Source organism: Dromiciops gliroides, chromosome 3, assembly GCF_019393635.1.
Source record: "Dromiciops gliroides isolate mDroGli1 chromosome 3, mDroGli1.pri, whole genome shotgun sequence".
NCBI lineage: Eukaryota > Metazoa > Chordata > Mammalia > Microbiotheria > Microbiotheriidae > Dromiciops > Dromiciops gliroides.
Genome location: NC_057863.1, coordinates 28,340,070 through 28,357,797, shown reverse-complemented (window position 1 = coordinate 28,357,797; position 17,728 = coordinate 28,340,070). Strand labels below are relative to the sequence as shown.

Here is a 17,728-nt window from a genome sequence, read left to right as displayed (position 1 = left end):
TTATCCATTGCACCCGCTAGCTGCCCATTGTACTGGTCTATCTCTCTATTTTTTTTTTTAATTTGGAGAAACATTATATACAAGAGGATTCAGCTTCAAAGGAAAGGCTCAGTGATCCTTAGGGTACTGAATGAGGGTAGGAGGCAATGAATTTTCTTTCTAACATTGAGCTGTTCGGCAATACAAAGGGCTTTCTTTGGTGGAGAGAAGCGTCTTTTCTGGGGCTTCAGCAGTGGTGGCTGCTGAGGAGACTGGGAACAGCAGCAGCTGCAGAGGCCACTGTCCTGATGGGTTTCCACAGGAATTGCTCCCCTGGAAGCTGGCTTGCACGGGACAGGAAGCAAGACAGGTCACATAGGAGAATGCAGAGAAGATATGGAATTTAAGTAAGTGGGACCAAGTCTGCTTCCAAAGGGCCAAGTCAGGTAGGAAGGTAAAAGCAGAAGTGGAGACTAGGTACATCAGAGCTCAACAGGAAGAAATAGGTAGGGAAGAGGGTTCAGATGAGGAGAGCAAGAATACTATCTCAGCATCTGGACTACACAGGGAGTTGAATCTTGTTTGGTTGTTTCAGTCATGCCTGACTCTTTGTGATATCATTTTAGGTTTTCTTGGCAAAGATACTGGAATGGTTTGTCATTTCCTTCTCCAGTTCATTGTACAGATGAGGAATTGGGCAAACAGGGCAAAGTGACTTGCACATAGTCACAGAGCTACTAAGTGTCTGAGGCTGGATTTGAACTCATTTCATTCTACACAACATTATTACTAGGATGTGAGTGTTGAAAGTGATACTAGCTGATATTTCTAGAGTGTTTCAATATTTGCAATCTAATTCAAATCTTGAAACAACTCTGTGGGCTTAATACTAGAGGCATTACACACCCTTTTTTTTTTTTTACACACCCATTTTATAGATGAGGGAACTGAGACTCAGAGTGTTTGGATGACTTGCCTAAATGACATTCAAAGTACAATTTCATAGCATCTTAGAATCATAGATATTAAGTTGGATTGGAACTTGGAAGCCAATCTTTTTCTTCATTTTACTGTAATGTGGCATTTAAAAATGTATGGGGTGCCCTATAAATGTTCCAAGTTTTAAGGAAACATAGCTGGGGTTTCTAATATATAGCTACTTAGAAATTAGAGGCTACTGCACCAGTTTGGGGCATTAAGCATTTATTAAAGCATATTAAATATTAGTAAAGAGATAGCACATTGCTCAGAAAGATCAGAAGTCCTACCTAGAAAAGAGGGGAGAGAGAGTAATCTGTGTCCTGCCTCCTTGAACGTTAAAAACCAAGAGAAGTCTGTGAGAGTGTATGCTTGATGAGGTCAGGAGGAGAGCCTGCTTTTCCATGCTTCTCAAAGCTAATTGGCTAGCATCATTCAAATCTATTGGCAACTGGACTTGAGGGTGGCTTGGCGGGGTACATGCTGATGTTAGAGTATGGAGGGCAGACCCTCTGAGGGGAAAAGCTTTCAGGTAGGTGTGGTTTTGAGTGAGGTAACTTCCTGTATGTAGTCAGCAAGGTCATTCTACATTTTGCTTGAAATTCTCCTGATTGTGGGCTGCCCTTAAGAAAGGTCAGGCAAGGCTCTCTGAGTTAGGCCCTTGAGTGGGGGGCTCTGGGAGTCCCCAAACCCCATTATTTTCTCACAGTAGCCAAAATGGAGGTCATGAGCTTAAGTGACTGTGCAAGTCACTGAGGTAGTAAGGTTCTTAGTTAGGATTCAAACCCTAATTCTCAGACCCTTGAAGTCCAGCATTTGTCCCACTGTCCCAGGAAGATCCTAGCCAGGTGGCAGCCTGTCCTCTGCCTTGGTTTCAAGTAGCTGAAATTCATGTTTTATTCAAGTGTGTTCAGCAAGTCACAGGATAACATCACTAGAACAAGATGGGATCTTAGAGGTCTTAATGTCCCCATTTCCCAGAGGAGGAAATCAAGGTCTATATGGAGGTAAAGTAATTTATCCAACATCCCACAGGGAGGAAATGACAGAGCCAGGATTTGAACCCAGGTCATCTGATGCCAAATCTGCTTTTTATTGTACTACATGGCCACTTTTGGTTTGGTGACTTTAACAAAGACCCTTCTTTGGGTCAGGGAAGGGGATCAGAATTTTTTGCTGTTCTAATGTTGACACCAATACCACTAAATGATGACATGAGCATAACAGTTTACCTGCCATTTAGATAGCTTGTAATTGAAAATCATTTGATTGGAGGTGCAGCTAGGTGGTGCAGTGGCTAAAGCACCGGCCCTAGATTCAGGAGGACCTGAGTTCAAGTCCAGCCTCAGACACTTGACATTTACTAGCTGTGTGACCCTGGGCAAGTCACTTAACCCTCATTGCCTTGAAAAAACAAAACAAAACAAAATAAAAATCAGTTGATTGATTTTTATTTTCTTCATCATCAATTGGTTTAGCATTGTGAAAGTATGGCTTTTATCTACTCAGAGACACTGGAAAGCAACACACAGTTTGGAAACATTCATGGCATAGTGGTAAGAGGGCTGGATTCTGGACTCAGAGGAGTTGGGTTTGAATTTCAGCTCTTCTACTTACTGCTTCTGTAGCCCTGGGCAAGTCAAGTCATCTGTCTAGGCATCAGGTTCCTGCTCCAAAACTCTGATCTACATTAAAATATCAAATTCAGGGGCAGGGCTAGCTTTGCCTTGTTTTTCAGCATTTGGGGCCACCAGAATGCCATCCTTAAATACTTAGAAGAAAGGAGCACAGGGCAACTTGCTTTCTCAGTATGCACTTTCCCTCCCTCTACCTTACAGATTGAAAATTCATATGGCTTTCCCCTAACATTTTGTACACATTTAAAAAGTCAATGTAGACGGAAAAAATAAAATATCTAAAATAATAAAAAAAAAAAGTCAATGTAGATACACCCAGTAGAATTTTGTAAATACTATTGGATTCTTAAAATGTTTTGGGACAAGTGTGATTAAAAACAAAAACAAAAACAAAACCCCAAACCAAACAACAAACTCCCTCATTTCCAAATCTCAATAGTTTTCACCACAGGAACTATTATCCAAAACGGGCCCCCCATTTTCTCAACTTTAATTCATTCTAATGTTGTTGGTATTTCCCAAATGTTTCTGCCACGGTGATTCCACACCATTATTTTTGCATTAAGCAGACCTGAGTGTGAATTGGTAGCACATTTGTGAAGCTAATTTGAACCCATCTGCAGATTTTTCATGTAATAATAGGATTGTTGGCATTGAAGGATAATTTAAGCAAGGCATATCTGTAAAGCACACTCTGGCTGGAAAATGAAAAGGGTATTTTAAGCCCATAAACAAAAAATGATTCCATAAGGACTTCCAATATGGGTTCATCACTCATGAAAAATGGATGAAAGGTTTAAAACAAGCTCATAAATAGAATTCTGAGCATGTTGATATATAGATAAGTCTATATTTTTTAAAACTGTGCATCTGCACCTAAGTCCATGTTGAATAATATTTATTTCTCTGTGGCGTGAAGTCAATATTTCCAAGGAAAATGCTTTTTATTTAAATGAGGGTGTAATTGCAATGTTCAGATGACTATATAAAGGCAGTTTATTGGAAAAAAATGTCTAGAACTCTCACTTAAAATTCTTGCTTTTATGTGGACAGAACAGAAAATGGGTTATTTAAATGATTCCAGGCTCACCTAACCAATGGAAATGTATTTCAGTCTTTTAATTCTTCTATTGTTAGAGAAATGCTGTTGACTGAGATGCCTTGAAATCTTAGCTGACCGGGGACCTGATCTGTCTTCTATATATCTCAGTCACAGCTGGGGCAATGGATTACTTTGAGCTCAAGGATTCAAATAAACAATCCATTCAACAAAAAGATATAAAAATACCCTCAGGTAAAACTAGTTCCTGAAGTAGTTAAAAAGCAGTTCAGGAAGATAAAAGCATATAAAAGCCTCTGGCAAGGAGGTTAAAAGAAGTCAGTAAGAAGGTTCCCTGGGGTCTGAGGAGCTCCTAGTCAAGAGTCCTGAAACTACTTTTATTTTCTTGCCCAAGAGGCCCAAGCCTGGCTTCTAGATTAAACTACCTGGGGGCAAAATTAACTCCAACTTTTCCATGTCTGAACCACAGTTTCCTTGGCCACAAAAATCCCACTGATTCTGGAGGAATGTGAGTGGAGGTGGGTGGTGTATAAATGCATACTTCCCCATTTCTATCAGTGTTCTGGCCCCTAACACTATAGTCTCATAACATCATAGACTTAGAGCTTCAAAGGTACCTCATAGGTCATATAGTACAATGACTTCATTTGTTTTTTTACTCTTATAAAGTATTTTTTTTTCTGTTACATGTAAAGATAGTTCTCAACTTTTGTTTATACAAGCTTTACAATTTCAGATTTTTCTCCCTCCCTCCCCTCCCTCCCCCCTCCCCTAGACAGCAGGTAATCTGATATAGGCTTTATATATATATATATATATATATATATATATATATATACACACACACACACATAATAACATTAGTCCTATTTCTGCCTTAGTCATGTTATAAGAGAAAAAAATCAGAGCAATGATGAAAAACCTCAAAATAGAAAAAAAACCAACAGCACCAAAACCAAAAGAAATAGTATGGTTCATTCAGCATTTATACTCTGCAGTTCTTTTTTTTTTCCCCCTCTGGATTTGGAGATCCTCTTCCATCACGAGTTCCCTGGAACTCTTCTGTGCCACAATGACTTCATTTTACAGATGGAGAAATTGGAGGTAAAGTGGTCGGCCTGTAGTCATATGGCATGAATCAGAGGCAGGACTTGAACCCAAGTCCTTTGACTCCAAGCTTGTTTCTTTTCTCATACCATACTATAATCACTTTCAGGTGATATTCATTCATGTCTGACTCTTTATGACTCTTCTTCATTTGGTGTTTTCTTGGCAAAGATATTGGAGTGGTTTGCCATTCCTTTTCCAGATCATTTTACAGAAAAGGAAACTGAGACAGACAGGGTGAAGTGACTTGTCCAGAGTCACACAGCTAGTGTCTGAGGCCAGATTTGAACTCAGGAAGATGTCTTCCTAACTCCAGGCCCAGTGCTCTATATCCTGTGGCACCTAGCTGCCACTAGAACCATTTAGATGGGACAAAATCATGGGAGAAAATCTAATTATTTGATGTGTTATCATTAACCAACAACATTATTTCTAGTGCACACTGAAGCATTTATATGGGTTCCCACTGATTTTAGGAGGAGCCAACTTGGTATCTTGTGGAGGATCTGGTTATGTCAGGTTCTGGAATGTGTTTAAGAAGCAGCTTGTGGCTCAGTTTGTGGCCCACAGTGGAGCTGGACCCATTATCATGACCATTGACAAGACAAATCAGCACCTTGTCACAGGAGATCCTAATGGCTGCCTGAAAATATGGAACATAGAGGTATATGTTCTTTCTCTTGACTTCTTCTTCCTTTCCCCCATTGTCATTTGTTGTTCATATTTGTGAATCAGGCTGTTTCATTTACAAGAGAAGAAATGACCAATTTAATTAGTTGAGAAAGATCATTCGCTATCACTATGAGATAATAATTTTTTCTTATTTAAAAATAAAATTTGCCACAGAATTTCTGAGTTGTGATGGTGCTCAGAGGTCACTTTGTCCAATTCATAACAGAATAAGGATCCCCTCTATAATTCATCAGAAAAATGGTCATACAGCTTTTGCTTAAATAATTCCAATGAGGGGCAATCCACTACTACCTCCTAAGGTTCAGCTTTTAGTTCCATTTTTTAATAATAGCATTTATATAGTGCTTTAAAATTTGCAAAGTGCTCTATAAATATTATCTCATTTAATTTCATAACAGCTCTGGGGATGGGGGTAGTTGTGCTTATCCTTATTTTATAGATGAAGAAACTGAAGCAAGCAGTAGCTAGGTAACTTGCCCAGGGTCACATGACTAGCGTATGAGTCTTGATATGGACTCAGATCTTCCTGGCTCCCAGTCCAACACACTATCCATTTTGTCACTTAACTGCCCTTTGGACACCTCTGATTGTTAGGAAGTTTTTCCTTACATTGAACCTAACTTTTCTTCTTGGCAATAGCCACCCATCACTCTCGGTTCTACCCTCTGGATCCAAGAAGAACAGGTTTAATCGCCCTTCCATATGATGCCCCTTCAAATACTTGATGACAACTATCATGTCTTCCTAAGACATCTTTTCTAAAAGCTGAATATCTAGGGAGCAGCTGGGTGGTGCAGTGGATAAAGCACTGGCTCTGGATTCAGGAGGACCTGAGTTCAGATCCGGCCTCAGACACTTGACACTTAACTAGCTGTGTGACCCTGGGAAAGTCACTTAACCCTCATTGCCCTGCAAATAAAATAAAATAAAATAAAAAGCTGAATATCTCCTGTTCCTTCAACCAATCATAGGACTGAGCTCAAGTCCCTTCTTTATCCTGGTTGCCCCATCCTTTGGATGCTTTCCAGTGGATCAAAGGCCTTCTAAACCCAATACTCAAGGTATAGTGTGGCCAAGGCAGATTATAGAAGGATTATCATCTCTTTACTCTGATGTGCTCTGTCTTAATTCAGCTTAGTATAGCACACATTTTCTTGTCTCCTCTATCACATACTCCCAGTTCTTATTTACATAAACTTCTCTCTAGCCATACCTGCCCCATCTCATGAAGCTGATTATTTGAATCTATGCATAATATTGTACATTTAGCCTTCTTAAGTTTCTTAAAATTCATTTTGTCCCAAGACCTTTCTGAATCTCCTGCATCTGACATTCATCTTTGTATCATCTTAAAATTTGATAAGCTTGCCATACATCTATGCCGTTGTCCAAATCAGAGATAAATATTATAATCTAGCTTGTCAATTCCCCAGGTCCACAAGAATAGCAATGGGAGACTATCAAATCCATTCCAAAAGCTATGGGAAAACCTAAGATAGCATTCCCCTAATCTACCAGTTTGGAAAGCTTATCAAAAAAAGGATCTTGGGTTATTTGGCCATGGACTTTTTTAGCAGAAGACAAGCTAGCTCTTTTTGGTTCCTGCTTCCTTTTCTAGATGTTCATTGATTGTTAAAACATCTTATGTACCACAGCCATAAATTCCTTCTCCAATGGATAGTTTGCTGTAGGGATGGCATTGCATTCTTGAAGGACATATTAGTGTGGTCCAAATTCAGATACACCCTACCAAGGTCAAAAAGCTTTGAGTATGGACATAGATATGTATTGCACATTTTCCATTGGAGGCCCAGTCTTGCTGACTTCAGAGAAGGTCTCCACTGGGTTGGCCAGAAGAAGAGGCATTGTTTTTGGTCACAGTAACTCTCAAAGACCATCTACATAGGTAGAAGAGAACCTGTCAACTTTGATATATGAAGTTCTGACAACAGCAAATGTAATCTTTCTCTTTGTTGAAAATTACTGTTAGACCCAAAGTTAGATTATACAATTTTCTCTATGTTCCTCTAATATCTTTGATACATTTGTTATTGACATACCCAAGGGGGTTTCTTTGGCTAGTATGTACCATAATACATTGCAATTAAACAAAAATAACAACTACAACTGATGTGCACAGGCAGAATTGTCACATGTTCATCTTCTAGTACCTTTTATATCTCATCTGAAAGACCAAAACGATACGTGAAGACTGCAAAAATAGATGCCTCTAAAAATTCTGACATCCATTTGCCTTTCCCTGACCTTGTAACAAAATAACTCTCTCCTACTTTGCCCTACCACCATTTAGTGATCATCAGATACAAATCATTTTGGCAGTGGGAGTTAAAGGATGTGATGCCAATTCCAGTCTTGGAACTTTAATTCCACTTTACATTTTCCCCAGTGTTGCATAGTTAACAATGATGAGCTAGGAAATAGCATATTTTTCTTAGTTTCCTCAATTCCAAGTGTAATTTGAAATAAATTACTCCAAAACTTTTAAGACTGTCTATTCATCTTCATCTTTCTTAATATTTTCATTAGTTGGCCAGCAAACTCTTCATCCTTTTTTTCCCTCAGGCATTGTTCTAATTCTCACTAATTTGAACGATCATCACTATCTTATCTAGTGTCAATTTTTAGATTCTCTCTCTCTCTCTCTCTCTCTCTCTCTCTCTCTCTCTCTCTCTCTCTCTCTCTCTCTCTCTCTCTCTCTCTCTCTTTTGTTCTGCCTGGATCCATTTCTCTGTCTCTGTCTCCTGTCTCTTTCCTTCTCTCTGTGTGTCTGTCTTTCTCCCTGTCTCCCTGTCTCTTTCCTTCTCTCTGTGTCTGTCTTTTTTTCTTCTCTCTGTGTGTCTATCTGTCTATCTGTCTTTCTCCCTCCAATCTGGCTATGGCCAATTCAGTCTTCAGATAGCCAAATACCAGTCTTATCTTTCATGCCATGTTTATAAATATAAACAAAGAAATGAGAACAACATAGCAAAATCAACAAATCAAGCAAACAATTGTTTTCACTGTTAGGAGGTTTTCTTTCTCTTTCTAAAAAGTTGTCAAGCCACACAAAACCATCTGACAAGCCTTATGACATCAATATAGCCTTATTTAACTCTGCATCTTGTTCACTAAATTTTCCTTTTCATTAATGTATTATTTCTATATCATATTTTTAAAGAGAAAATTTATCTTTTATTGTAGAACCAATAGGGAGTCATCAAAGATTTATGAATTGTTGGGTGATATCTTATCTGCTTTGATATTCCTAAACGTTATACTTGACTACTTCAACACCTCCCCCCAAATCAAAAATTTCCTTGACTCTCCATTGTCTCTGGGTTCAAATACAAAATCCCTAGTGTTTAAATTCCTCCACAATCTAGCTTTCAGCCCCTTTCCCAGTCTTATTTCACTTCGGTCCTTATCATACCCTCTTCTCCATTCCAGTAAAATTAGCCTACTAGCACTATCCCATGTATAGGACTCTCCATATTCTTTCTGCCTTTGCTTATTCCCTAGGTCTAGAGAGGCACTCCTTTTTCTCTACCTCACAAAATTCCCAGCTTCCTCCAAAGTACACAGCATGTGTCCCAACATGCCCAAGGTCTTTCTTCAATCCCCTAGATATCAGCAGTCATTAGCTCTTGAAATGACTTTTATCATTTTGTATACATTGTATACTTACTCACTCATGCACATTATATCCCTCTTGCCTGTAGAATATAAGTTCCCTGAGGGAAGGGGCTATTTTTTCTTCTTCAAATATTTGTTCAATTAAATTGAATTCAAATGTAATTATTTTTATTGGTGATTTTCTCTAAAAGCTGATGGTTTGGGGTGTGTTTTCCCATTTCATTCAGGAATATTGCCTTAATTTCAATGAGAACCAAGTTTCCCAGCCTCCTCCTCTGATAAGATCATTTCAACCACATGAGGACCGAATCAGTTCTCTGGAGACTTGTGCACACGGCAGCCGAGTACTGATCATTGCCTCTTCTGCAGACGGCAGCATTTCTGTCAGTGATGTCTGGGGCTCTCTGATTGGAATATTTGGTCAGGTAGAAATATTGCTCCATTATTACCACAGTGGGGAAGTAAGCGGGGAATTTAGTGCTATCAGGGGGATGATTTCCCTTTGAATGTCCCAGCCGTCTAATGTTCATTAGTTAAGAAAGAACTGAATTCTATTTCTGAAGGTGCAGTATCTGGAATCACTTGCATCCTGAATACACTTTGCTCTGACTGTTAAATTAATCTGTGGTAGAGTGCGTGGGGAATCATAAAATGTAATGTCTTTTCTGCTAAGGTTACGATATATCGCTCTGTGTGTATCGTGTGTGTGTGTGTGTGTGTGTGTGTGTGTGTGTGTGTGAAGTTGTTTCCCTGATTAGAATGTAAGCTCCTTCAGGGCTTTTTCTTTTTATTCTCTGTGCTCAGCACAGTGCTAGGCACATAATAAATAGCTTAATAATGCTTAGTGATTAATTGAGTCAGTAACTTGTGACCTTGGGAATGTGGAATTTGGCTCAGCTCTGCCCCTTAGGAGGTATGTGACCTTTAGGGAAATCGCTTTCTTTTTTCTTCACCTTGTCTGTTTTTTTTTTGGGGGGGGGGGCGGTCTGGACTTGTGATTTCCTTGGGGCAAGGAAATTCCATTTTTGCAGGCAAAAATCTGAAGTATTTAATCTTAGAGAGTTAGCTAGGGTACTGAGGTCAAGTGACTTGCCTAAGGTCTCACAACCAGGATATTTGACTGGCAAGACTTGAAGATGATCTTCCTTACTCTGAGGCAAATTTTCTATCCCCTATGCCTTCTGTCTCCTCTGTAGCAAAGAAATATAAATACTCATAAGGCTGTTGTGAAGAAAACACTTTGTAATTCTTGATGGCCAGGATTACAAATGAGTTATAACCACGATGCTGAGTAGGAAGATTTTCCTTAACCCTACGGAATCAGAAGATTCAGTGCCTTAGGAGTCCTTAAGATCATCTGAGTACAGGGGTTAACCTTCGTTGTGGAGGACTGCTTTGGCCACCTGAGGAAGCCTCTGGACCTCTTCTCAGAATGTTTTTAAATATATAAAGTAAAATATGTGCATTTATAAAGGAAACCAATTATATAGGAATAACTATCATCATATTAAAAAACAAACACGTTAACAGATGCCAGATTAAGAACCCTTGATAGGGGGCAGCTAGGTGGCACAGTAGATAAAGCACTGGTCCTAGATTCAAGAAGACTTGAGTTCAAATCTGGCCTCAGACACTTGATACTTACCAGCTTTATGACCCTGGGCAAGTCACTTAACCCTCATTGCCCTGTAAAAAAAAAAGAACCCTTGATAGTTCAGCCCCTTCTTTTTACAGAGTGGGATATCGAGACTCAGAGAAATGAAATCCTACACCCAAGATGGCAAAGGTAGCAAGAACAGAGCTGAGATCTGAACCTAGATTCTTTGGCCAACGATGCAATACTCTCTCACCATATTTTTAAGATTTCCGGCAAAAAGCCCTTGAGTAGATGGTTAGAAGTTAGGTTCCATGGTTTTGTGATCATATAACAATGAAATCTCCATGAAATTTCCCTGCCAGTATTAGGCAAATTTGGCTGACAACAAGAAGTTATTAATGAGGGTTCGAAATGTAAAAAGTAAGTTTTCTTCTTCCTCAGTTATTGGTTTACTCCAGTCCAGAAAGTCTGTACTACCTTCTCTGCCAGTTTGCCAAATATTCGGCGTGGGGGAGCCTTAAAAAGAAATGGTTCTCTTCTCTTTTTGATTTCTGCTTGTTTTTATTTCTGTGTCCCAGGCATTGATTCTCTGGCAGTGTTTGCTGCAGACAGGTGCTTTTTTATAGCCCTGCTCTGTTGACTAGAATGTTGGACTCATGATCAAAGACAGCAGGGTTCATTTTAGTCAGGTGTCCTGCCTTGTGAATTCTGCTGCCTCATAAGTACTTGGTGACTCACTATTCTCCTCTGTTTCCAATAGCACCAGGCCAGAGCAGATCATCATCAACTATATTACTGTGGTCTTTGTAACTGACCTCCCTGTATCCACCATGCCTGTCACTGTCAGGTTGATCCTCCCCAAGCACAGGATCCTGTATCACATCCTTCTGATGTTCAAACAACCATCTGTCACTCCCCATTACCTATTAAATTCTTTGACCTGGCAAGAAAGATTCTTCATTCATTCATTCATTCCTTCATTCATTTGCTAACTCACTTATTCATTCATTTATTCTTTCCCAATTTGCTTTCATCCTTGGGCAGCCTGACATAATGGCTATGGCATTTAGACTCAGCAATGAGGAAATGAATTTAATCCCATTTATTAGGCACTATGGACTGCTAACAACAGGAGCTTCAAACACCAAAGGAAAATAGTTGTTGCTTTCAAGTAGCTTATATCCTACTGGCAGATAACACACATGGGAGGTTTACCTTCAAATCAGGTGGACAGTAATCAGGGGTTTGGGGTACAGTGGCAAAGTTGGTAGTAATGCATCTTTTTTTCCTTTTTTTTTCTTTTGGCAGGGCAGTGAGGGTTAAGTGACTTGCCCAGGGTCACACAACTAGTAAGTGTCAAGTGTTTGAGGTCAGATTTGAACTCAGGTCCTCCTGAATCCAGGGCCAAAGCTCCTAATTGCTCCCTTTTTCTTCATTTTAAAATTTTTTTGTAATTCATCTTCTTTAATGCCATTTCTGCTCATAGAATTAGAGTTATTTCTGTTGTTGAATCTCTTGACAAGACCAAAGCCTTTTGTGTTGAGAACTTTCTTCTACCCCTCTTCAGAAAATGTGGTTATTGAGAAGGTGGTAGATGGCCAGTCTTAACTTAGCAAGGATTGTTTCTCTGAGCAGTGGTTGGAGCAAGGGCATGGTTGGTGGATAGTAGGTCCAAGGGCCACCACTTTGTCCCAAGCACTTGGGCTTCCAGGCAGACTGTGGCAGACTTGACTTCAAATCCAGCCTAAGGTACTTGTTAACTGTGACCCCAGGCTTAACTTGTTTTCTCATTTGGGAAAGGAGAGCCAGTTGGATGGGCAGGCCTCTAAGATCCCTTCTAACTCTAAATCTATGTCTCTAATCCTATTTTTCAGGTTCCTCACTCTACTCTACCTCATATACTCTCTGTTCCTTCCAAACTAGATTAATTGCCATGCTCACAAATAGGATACCTTCTCACCTCTTAACCAAATAGCTCACCTTCATCTTGTTGCTCACACTATGCAGAATGCCCCCCGACCTGCTCACATCTTATTCAATGCTACCTCCTCCACGAAGCCTTCCATGGTTTTCACCAGAACCCTTTGAGTTCCTCTTATGAACTTGTATTTTGTATTGTATTTTTGTGTATGTGTTTTTTGCTCTCTCCTAGACTACACACTTCATGAGTTTGAAGGATAAAGTCAACATATCCCAAGTGAAGCTCATTTTCTACTCTCTTAATTCTCCTTTTCCTTTTGTCCATGAGATCCTCACCATCCCAGCCACATAAATTCAAAACCTTGGAATCTTCTTTTGACCCCCCCCTCCCCAGCCCCCTGCCCTTTCCCAAATCCAATCAGTTGACAAATCCTGTCAATTCAACCTACACAATACATCACCTCTCCATTGAATCCCTCCTCTCCACTCATTCTAATTCCAACCCTCATCACTTCTCACATAAACTGTTTTAATCATTTCCTAACTTGCTTGTCTGCCTTCAGTCTCTCCCCTTGATAACCAATCTTTCAAATAATGGCTAAAATAGTCTCCTCAAGACACATCTGCTCTGACCATTCCATTTAGCTACTCAATGATTTCTACTTCTTCCTATTGACTCCATGATAAAACACAGACTGCTTGGGCTTGTATTTAAGGCATTGAGCAATTTAACCCCCACCAACCTTTCCTATCTGACTCATACAACCCTCTTTTGTATACCCCAGATAAATAGTTGTTCTTTTATCCTGGCCTGCATCAACACTGGATGTCCTCTGTGCTTAAAGTCCACGTCTTTCTTCTTCCCACTTATGGAAATATTTCTTTTCCTTTAAATCTCAGCTTAGGTACCACCTCTTCGATGAAGCCCTTTCCTAATGTCACCAAGGCTTTTTTCTTTATCAAATTTCCCTCTTTGCAATGATCACATTTTAACATGTATCCCAGTTACTTGTATACATCTCCCCTTCTCCCCCATTATATAGTGAATTCCTTAAAGTTTGGGAATCTTATTATTATCAGCATTTTGTGTAGCACCTTGCAGTTACTCAAGCACTTGACAAGTTACTATGGAATTTAATGAAATTAAATAGTAGGCACGTAATAACTACTGAATGAATGATAATCATAGTCACCATTTAGCTCTACTATTATGCTTTTTGGTTTTATAGATTTCTTTTGTTGTTTTTGTTTTTTATTGTATATTAATTTTCTTGTTTCACCTCTTCTCAAATATCCCAAGCAAGGAAAAAAGTAAGAAAAACAGTTAAGCAAAATAGACTAACATATAAACCATGTTAGACAGTATATTCAACACTGCAGCTGGAGAAAGGAGATACAAGTATATTTCATACCCATTCTTTTGGGATGAAGATTAGTTATTACAAGTAATCTGAGTCAGTTGTCTTTTCATGTTTCTTTTTTCACTTAATTTGCAAATTACATTATAATGTATTATATATCTCATGTATTATATTTTATTAATATCTATTATATATTTTATTGGTATATTAATATTATATTTATAATATATTACATTTATTATATATTTCTTTTGCTTATATTATGTATATTCTATCAGTCCTATTTTCTTCACTCTATTATTTCATATAGGTCTTCTCATGTTTTTGCTGACTTCCTTATATTAATCATTTCTTATGGCACAATAATATCCTATAGTAATATGACCCAATTCCTTAATTCATGGCTTGCCTCCCTTTTTCTTTATTTAAAATTTTTTTTAATTTACATTTTTTTTTTGTTTTTGTTTTTTGTTTTTGTGGGGCAATGAGGGTTAAATGACTTGTCCACGATCACACAGCTAGTGTCAAGTGTCTGAGTCTGGATTTGAACTCAGGTCCTCTCAAATCCAGGGCCAGTGCTTTATCCCTTGTACCACCTAGCTGACCTCTCCCCCTTTTCTTTATTTTTCAAATAAAAAATTTTATTAGTATATACCCTTTGCCCCAGCATTTTGATTTCTTCTTTTTTTCTTCCCAGACAGCTATATCTTAGACAAAGGATGTTTTTTGAAGAAAGAAGAGGGGAAAAATCAATACAACCAATACATTAAAAAACTGACATTATATGCAGAGTTCCATAGCTGTGGGCCTGCAGTCTCTGCAAAGGAGTCTGAGTATGGGTTTGGTGGAAGGAGCCTTCTCCTATCTCTTCTCTGAGCAATGTTTGTTTTTGGTATTTGCAACAGTCCTTTTCAATTGTTTTGTGATTCTTCTTTTCATTTACATTATTGTAGTCCTTGTGTGTATGTTTCTTTGCCTCAGCTTACTGTATTCTGCATCAGTTTCAGTCAGTCCTGTGGGTAAGGCAGTCCATAAGCATTTGTTAAAGCTCTTACTTTGTGCCAGCTACTGTGCCAAGTGCGGTTCATGGAATTCTTTCCATGCTGCTCTGTATTTGTCGTGTTCGTCCATTCTTACAGCATGGTAATATTCCATCACATTCACCTGTGACAATTCCCTCTTCATTCCCTATTTAATGGACAACTACTTATTTCCAATTCTTTGCTGCCCAAAAAGTACTTTTAGAAATAGTTAGGGGGGCAGCTAGATGGCGCAGTGGTTAAAGCACCGGCCCTGGACTCAGGAGTACCTGAGTTCAAATCCGACCTCAGACACTTGACATTTACTAGCTGTGTGACCGTGGGCAAGTCACTTAACCCCCGTTGCCTAAAAAAACCAAAAAACAACAAAAAAAAAGAAATAGTTAGGTGGGGGGCAGCTAGATGGTGCAGTGGATAAAGCACTGACCCTGGATTCAGGAGGACCTCAGTTCAAATCCAGCCTCAGACACTTGATACTTACTAGCTGTATCCTGTGATCCTGGGCAAGTCACTTAACCCATGTTGCCCTGCAAAAATTAATTAATTAACTAACTAACTAACTAACTAAATAAATAAATAGGTGCATAAGAGGTATTTCTTGTTGTCATTGACCTCATTGGTGTGATAAACCTTTCATTAGAATCTCCAAGTCAAAAGATATAAGCATTTTAGCCACTTTCTATGCATAATTCTGATTTCCTTTTCAAAAATGTGGTGCTAATTCACAACAATACATTAGTGTGCCTCTTTCCATAACTCCCCTGATATTGACTATTTTATTTTTCATCATTTTTGACAGTTTGCTCAGTGTGAGATGAAACCTTAGGGTTGTTTTGATTTGTGTTTCTTATTAATTATTTAGAACATTCTTTCATATATTTTTAATAGTTTACAATTCTTCTTTTGAGAACTATTTCTTCATATACTTTGATCACTAATCTGGGGGGGGGGGAGGAACTAATTTTTCTTCCACTACACATACATAGGAATATTTTGCAATATTTGGGATTTTTCTTACTCTGCTTGACCCTCCTTGTTTTCTATCCTTCCCAATAAGGTGGAATTACTGGGTCAGTGGATAGGACCACTTCACTGACTTTCTTTTTCTTTTTGCTTATTTATAATTTATTCTCCATAACACTTGAACCAATTCACAGCTCTACTAATAGTCTATTAGAGCACCTGTTTCCCTGTAGCTTCTCCAACACTGACTGTTTCTGACTTTTGTCTTAACAAAATTTCAGTGTTGGAAGGGTCCTCAGTGGTCATCTAATATTTGAAAAAGAGTTATCTTTATAACAGGCCAGTCAAATAGTCATCCTTTTTATCTGAAGACTTCCTATTAGGAGGAAAGCACCATTTCCCTAGTTGGGAATCCATTCCATTGTGGAGGAATTCTAATTCTTAGGTAGTTTTGTTTGTTTGTTTGTTTGTTTTTCGTGACTCCAAGCCTAATTTTTCCTCTTAGCAATTCCGTGCATTGCTCCTACATGGTTCTGCCCTCTGAGGTCAAAGAGTGGTGGAGATATGACCATTTGGATGAAATAAAGCAAAGGAAATGGGACAGTAGAAATTGATGATGTACGAGGTCCCATCTAGTTTGAGATCTATAAAGCTCTGCTACTATAAATTCTAAAATCCCTTTTCCCTATCAACAATGCAAAGAGACAGTTCATGTATTCTTCTTGAGCATTCATTTTGTCAGTATTCCTTTTACCAATCCTCATGAGTTATGATTCCAAGCATCTTTTGTTACACTGGTCCCCCTCCCCTTAAGTTTATGCATGTCCTTCTGGAAATGTGATAACTAGAGGTGAACACAAAACTCCAAATGGAACCAGACCAGGGTAGAGTACAGAGGTGTGATCTCTTCCCTAGACTTGTATGCACAAAGGGCCTAAGCAATGTAACCTAAGGGCGCCAATTGTTTGTCCACCACATCATGCTGCTGAGCCAAATTGAGTTTATAATATACTGATGCTCCCAGGTCTTTGTTAATTTTATGGATACAACGTGAAACCCCAGGGTAGTTTGTGTACATTTCTCTCATAATTAGTGATCTGGAACCTTATTATCTACAGATGATACATTTAGAGCTGGCAGGGATCTTAGGTATCCTAAGACCCCAAACCCTCATTTTTCGGATGAGGAAATTGAGGTCAAGAAAAGTGAAATATCTTGCCCAAAGTTCCACAAGTTATCAGTAACTAAGCCCAGAAGTGGTTAATGATAGACTTATTTTCTTCTTTGGAAACCACTTGTTCATATCTATTGAAGAGTGATTCTTCTTTTGAATTTTCAATATTTTTATTGATGCCTTTTGTTTTATATGTCATGCTTTTTTCTTTTTAAATATATCCCTATTTCAGAGAGTCCTATCTTTTAATTTTCTTAGAAGAGAAATGAAATAAAAATGATTCAGTAAATACAATTAAGATATTAACTGTGTCTGTAAGTATATACAGTACTTCACATTCATAATCTACCACCCACAGCAATAAAAGGTTGGTGGGGAGGGTCTGTTGTTCAGTACTTTTCAGTTGGGTCCTACTCATGACCCCTTTTGGGGTTTTCTTGGTGAAGATACTTGAACCATTTGCCATTTCCTTCTCCAACTCATTGTATAGATGAGGAAACTGAGTCGAACAAGGTTAAATGACTTGCCCAAGGTCATGTAGCAAGTGTCAGAAGCCAGATTTAAACTGAGAAAAATGAGTCTTTCT

At 38.7% G+C, this 17,728-nt stretch overlaps 1 protein-coding gene across 1 annotated transcript in view; it reads left to right on the top strand.

The window, feature by feature from the left end:
- The window catches only part of WDR49 (WD repeat domain 49), a 204,227-nt gene that overhangs the window by 136,532 nt on the left and 49,967 nt on the right, over positions 1 to 17,728 (top strand). Inside the window, exons 13-14 of the mRNA XM_043997089.1 lie at positions 5,238 to 5,425; positions 9,315 to 9,512. Of these exons, the coding sequence (XP_043853024.1) occupies positions 5,238 to 5,425; positions 9,315 to 9,512 (386 nt within the window). The remainder of the gene's footprint in view (positions 1 to 5,237; positions 5,426 to 9,314; positions 9,513 to 17,728) is intronic.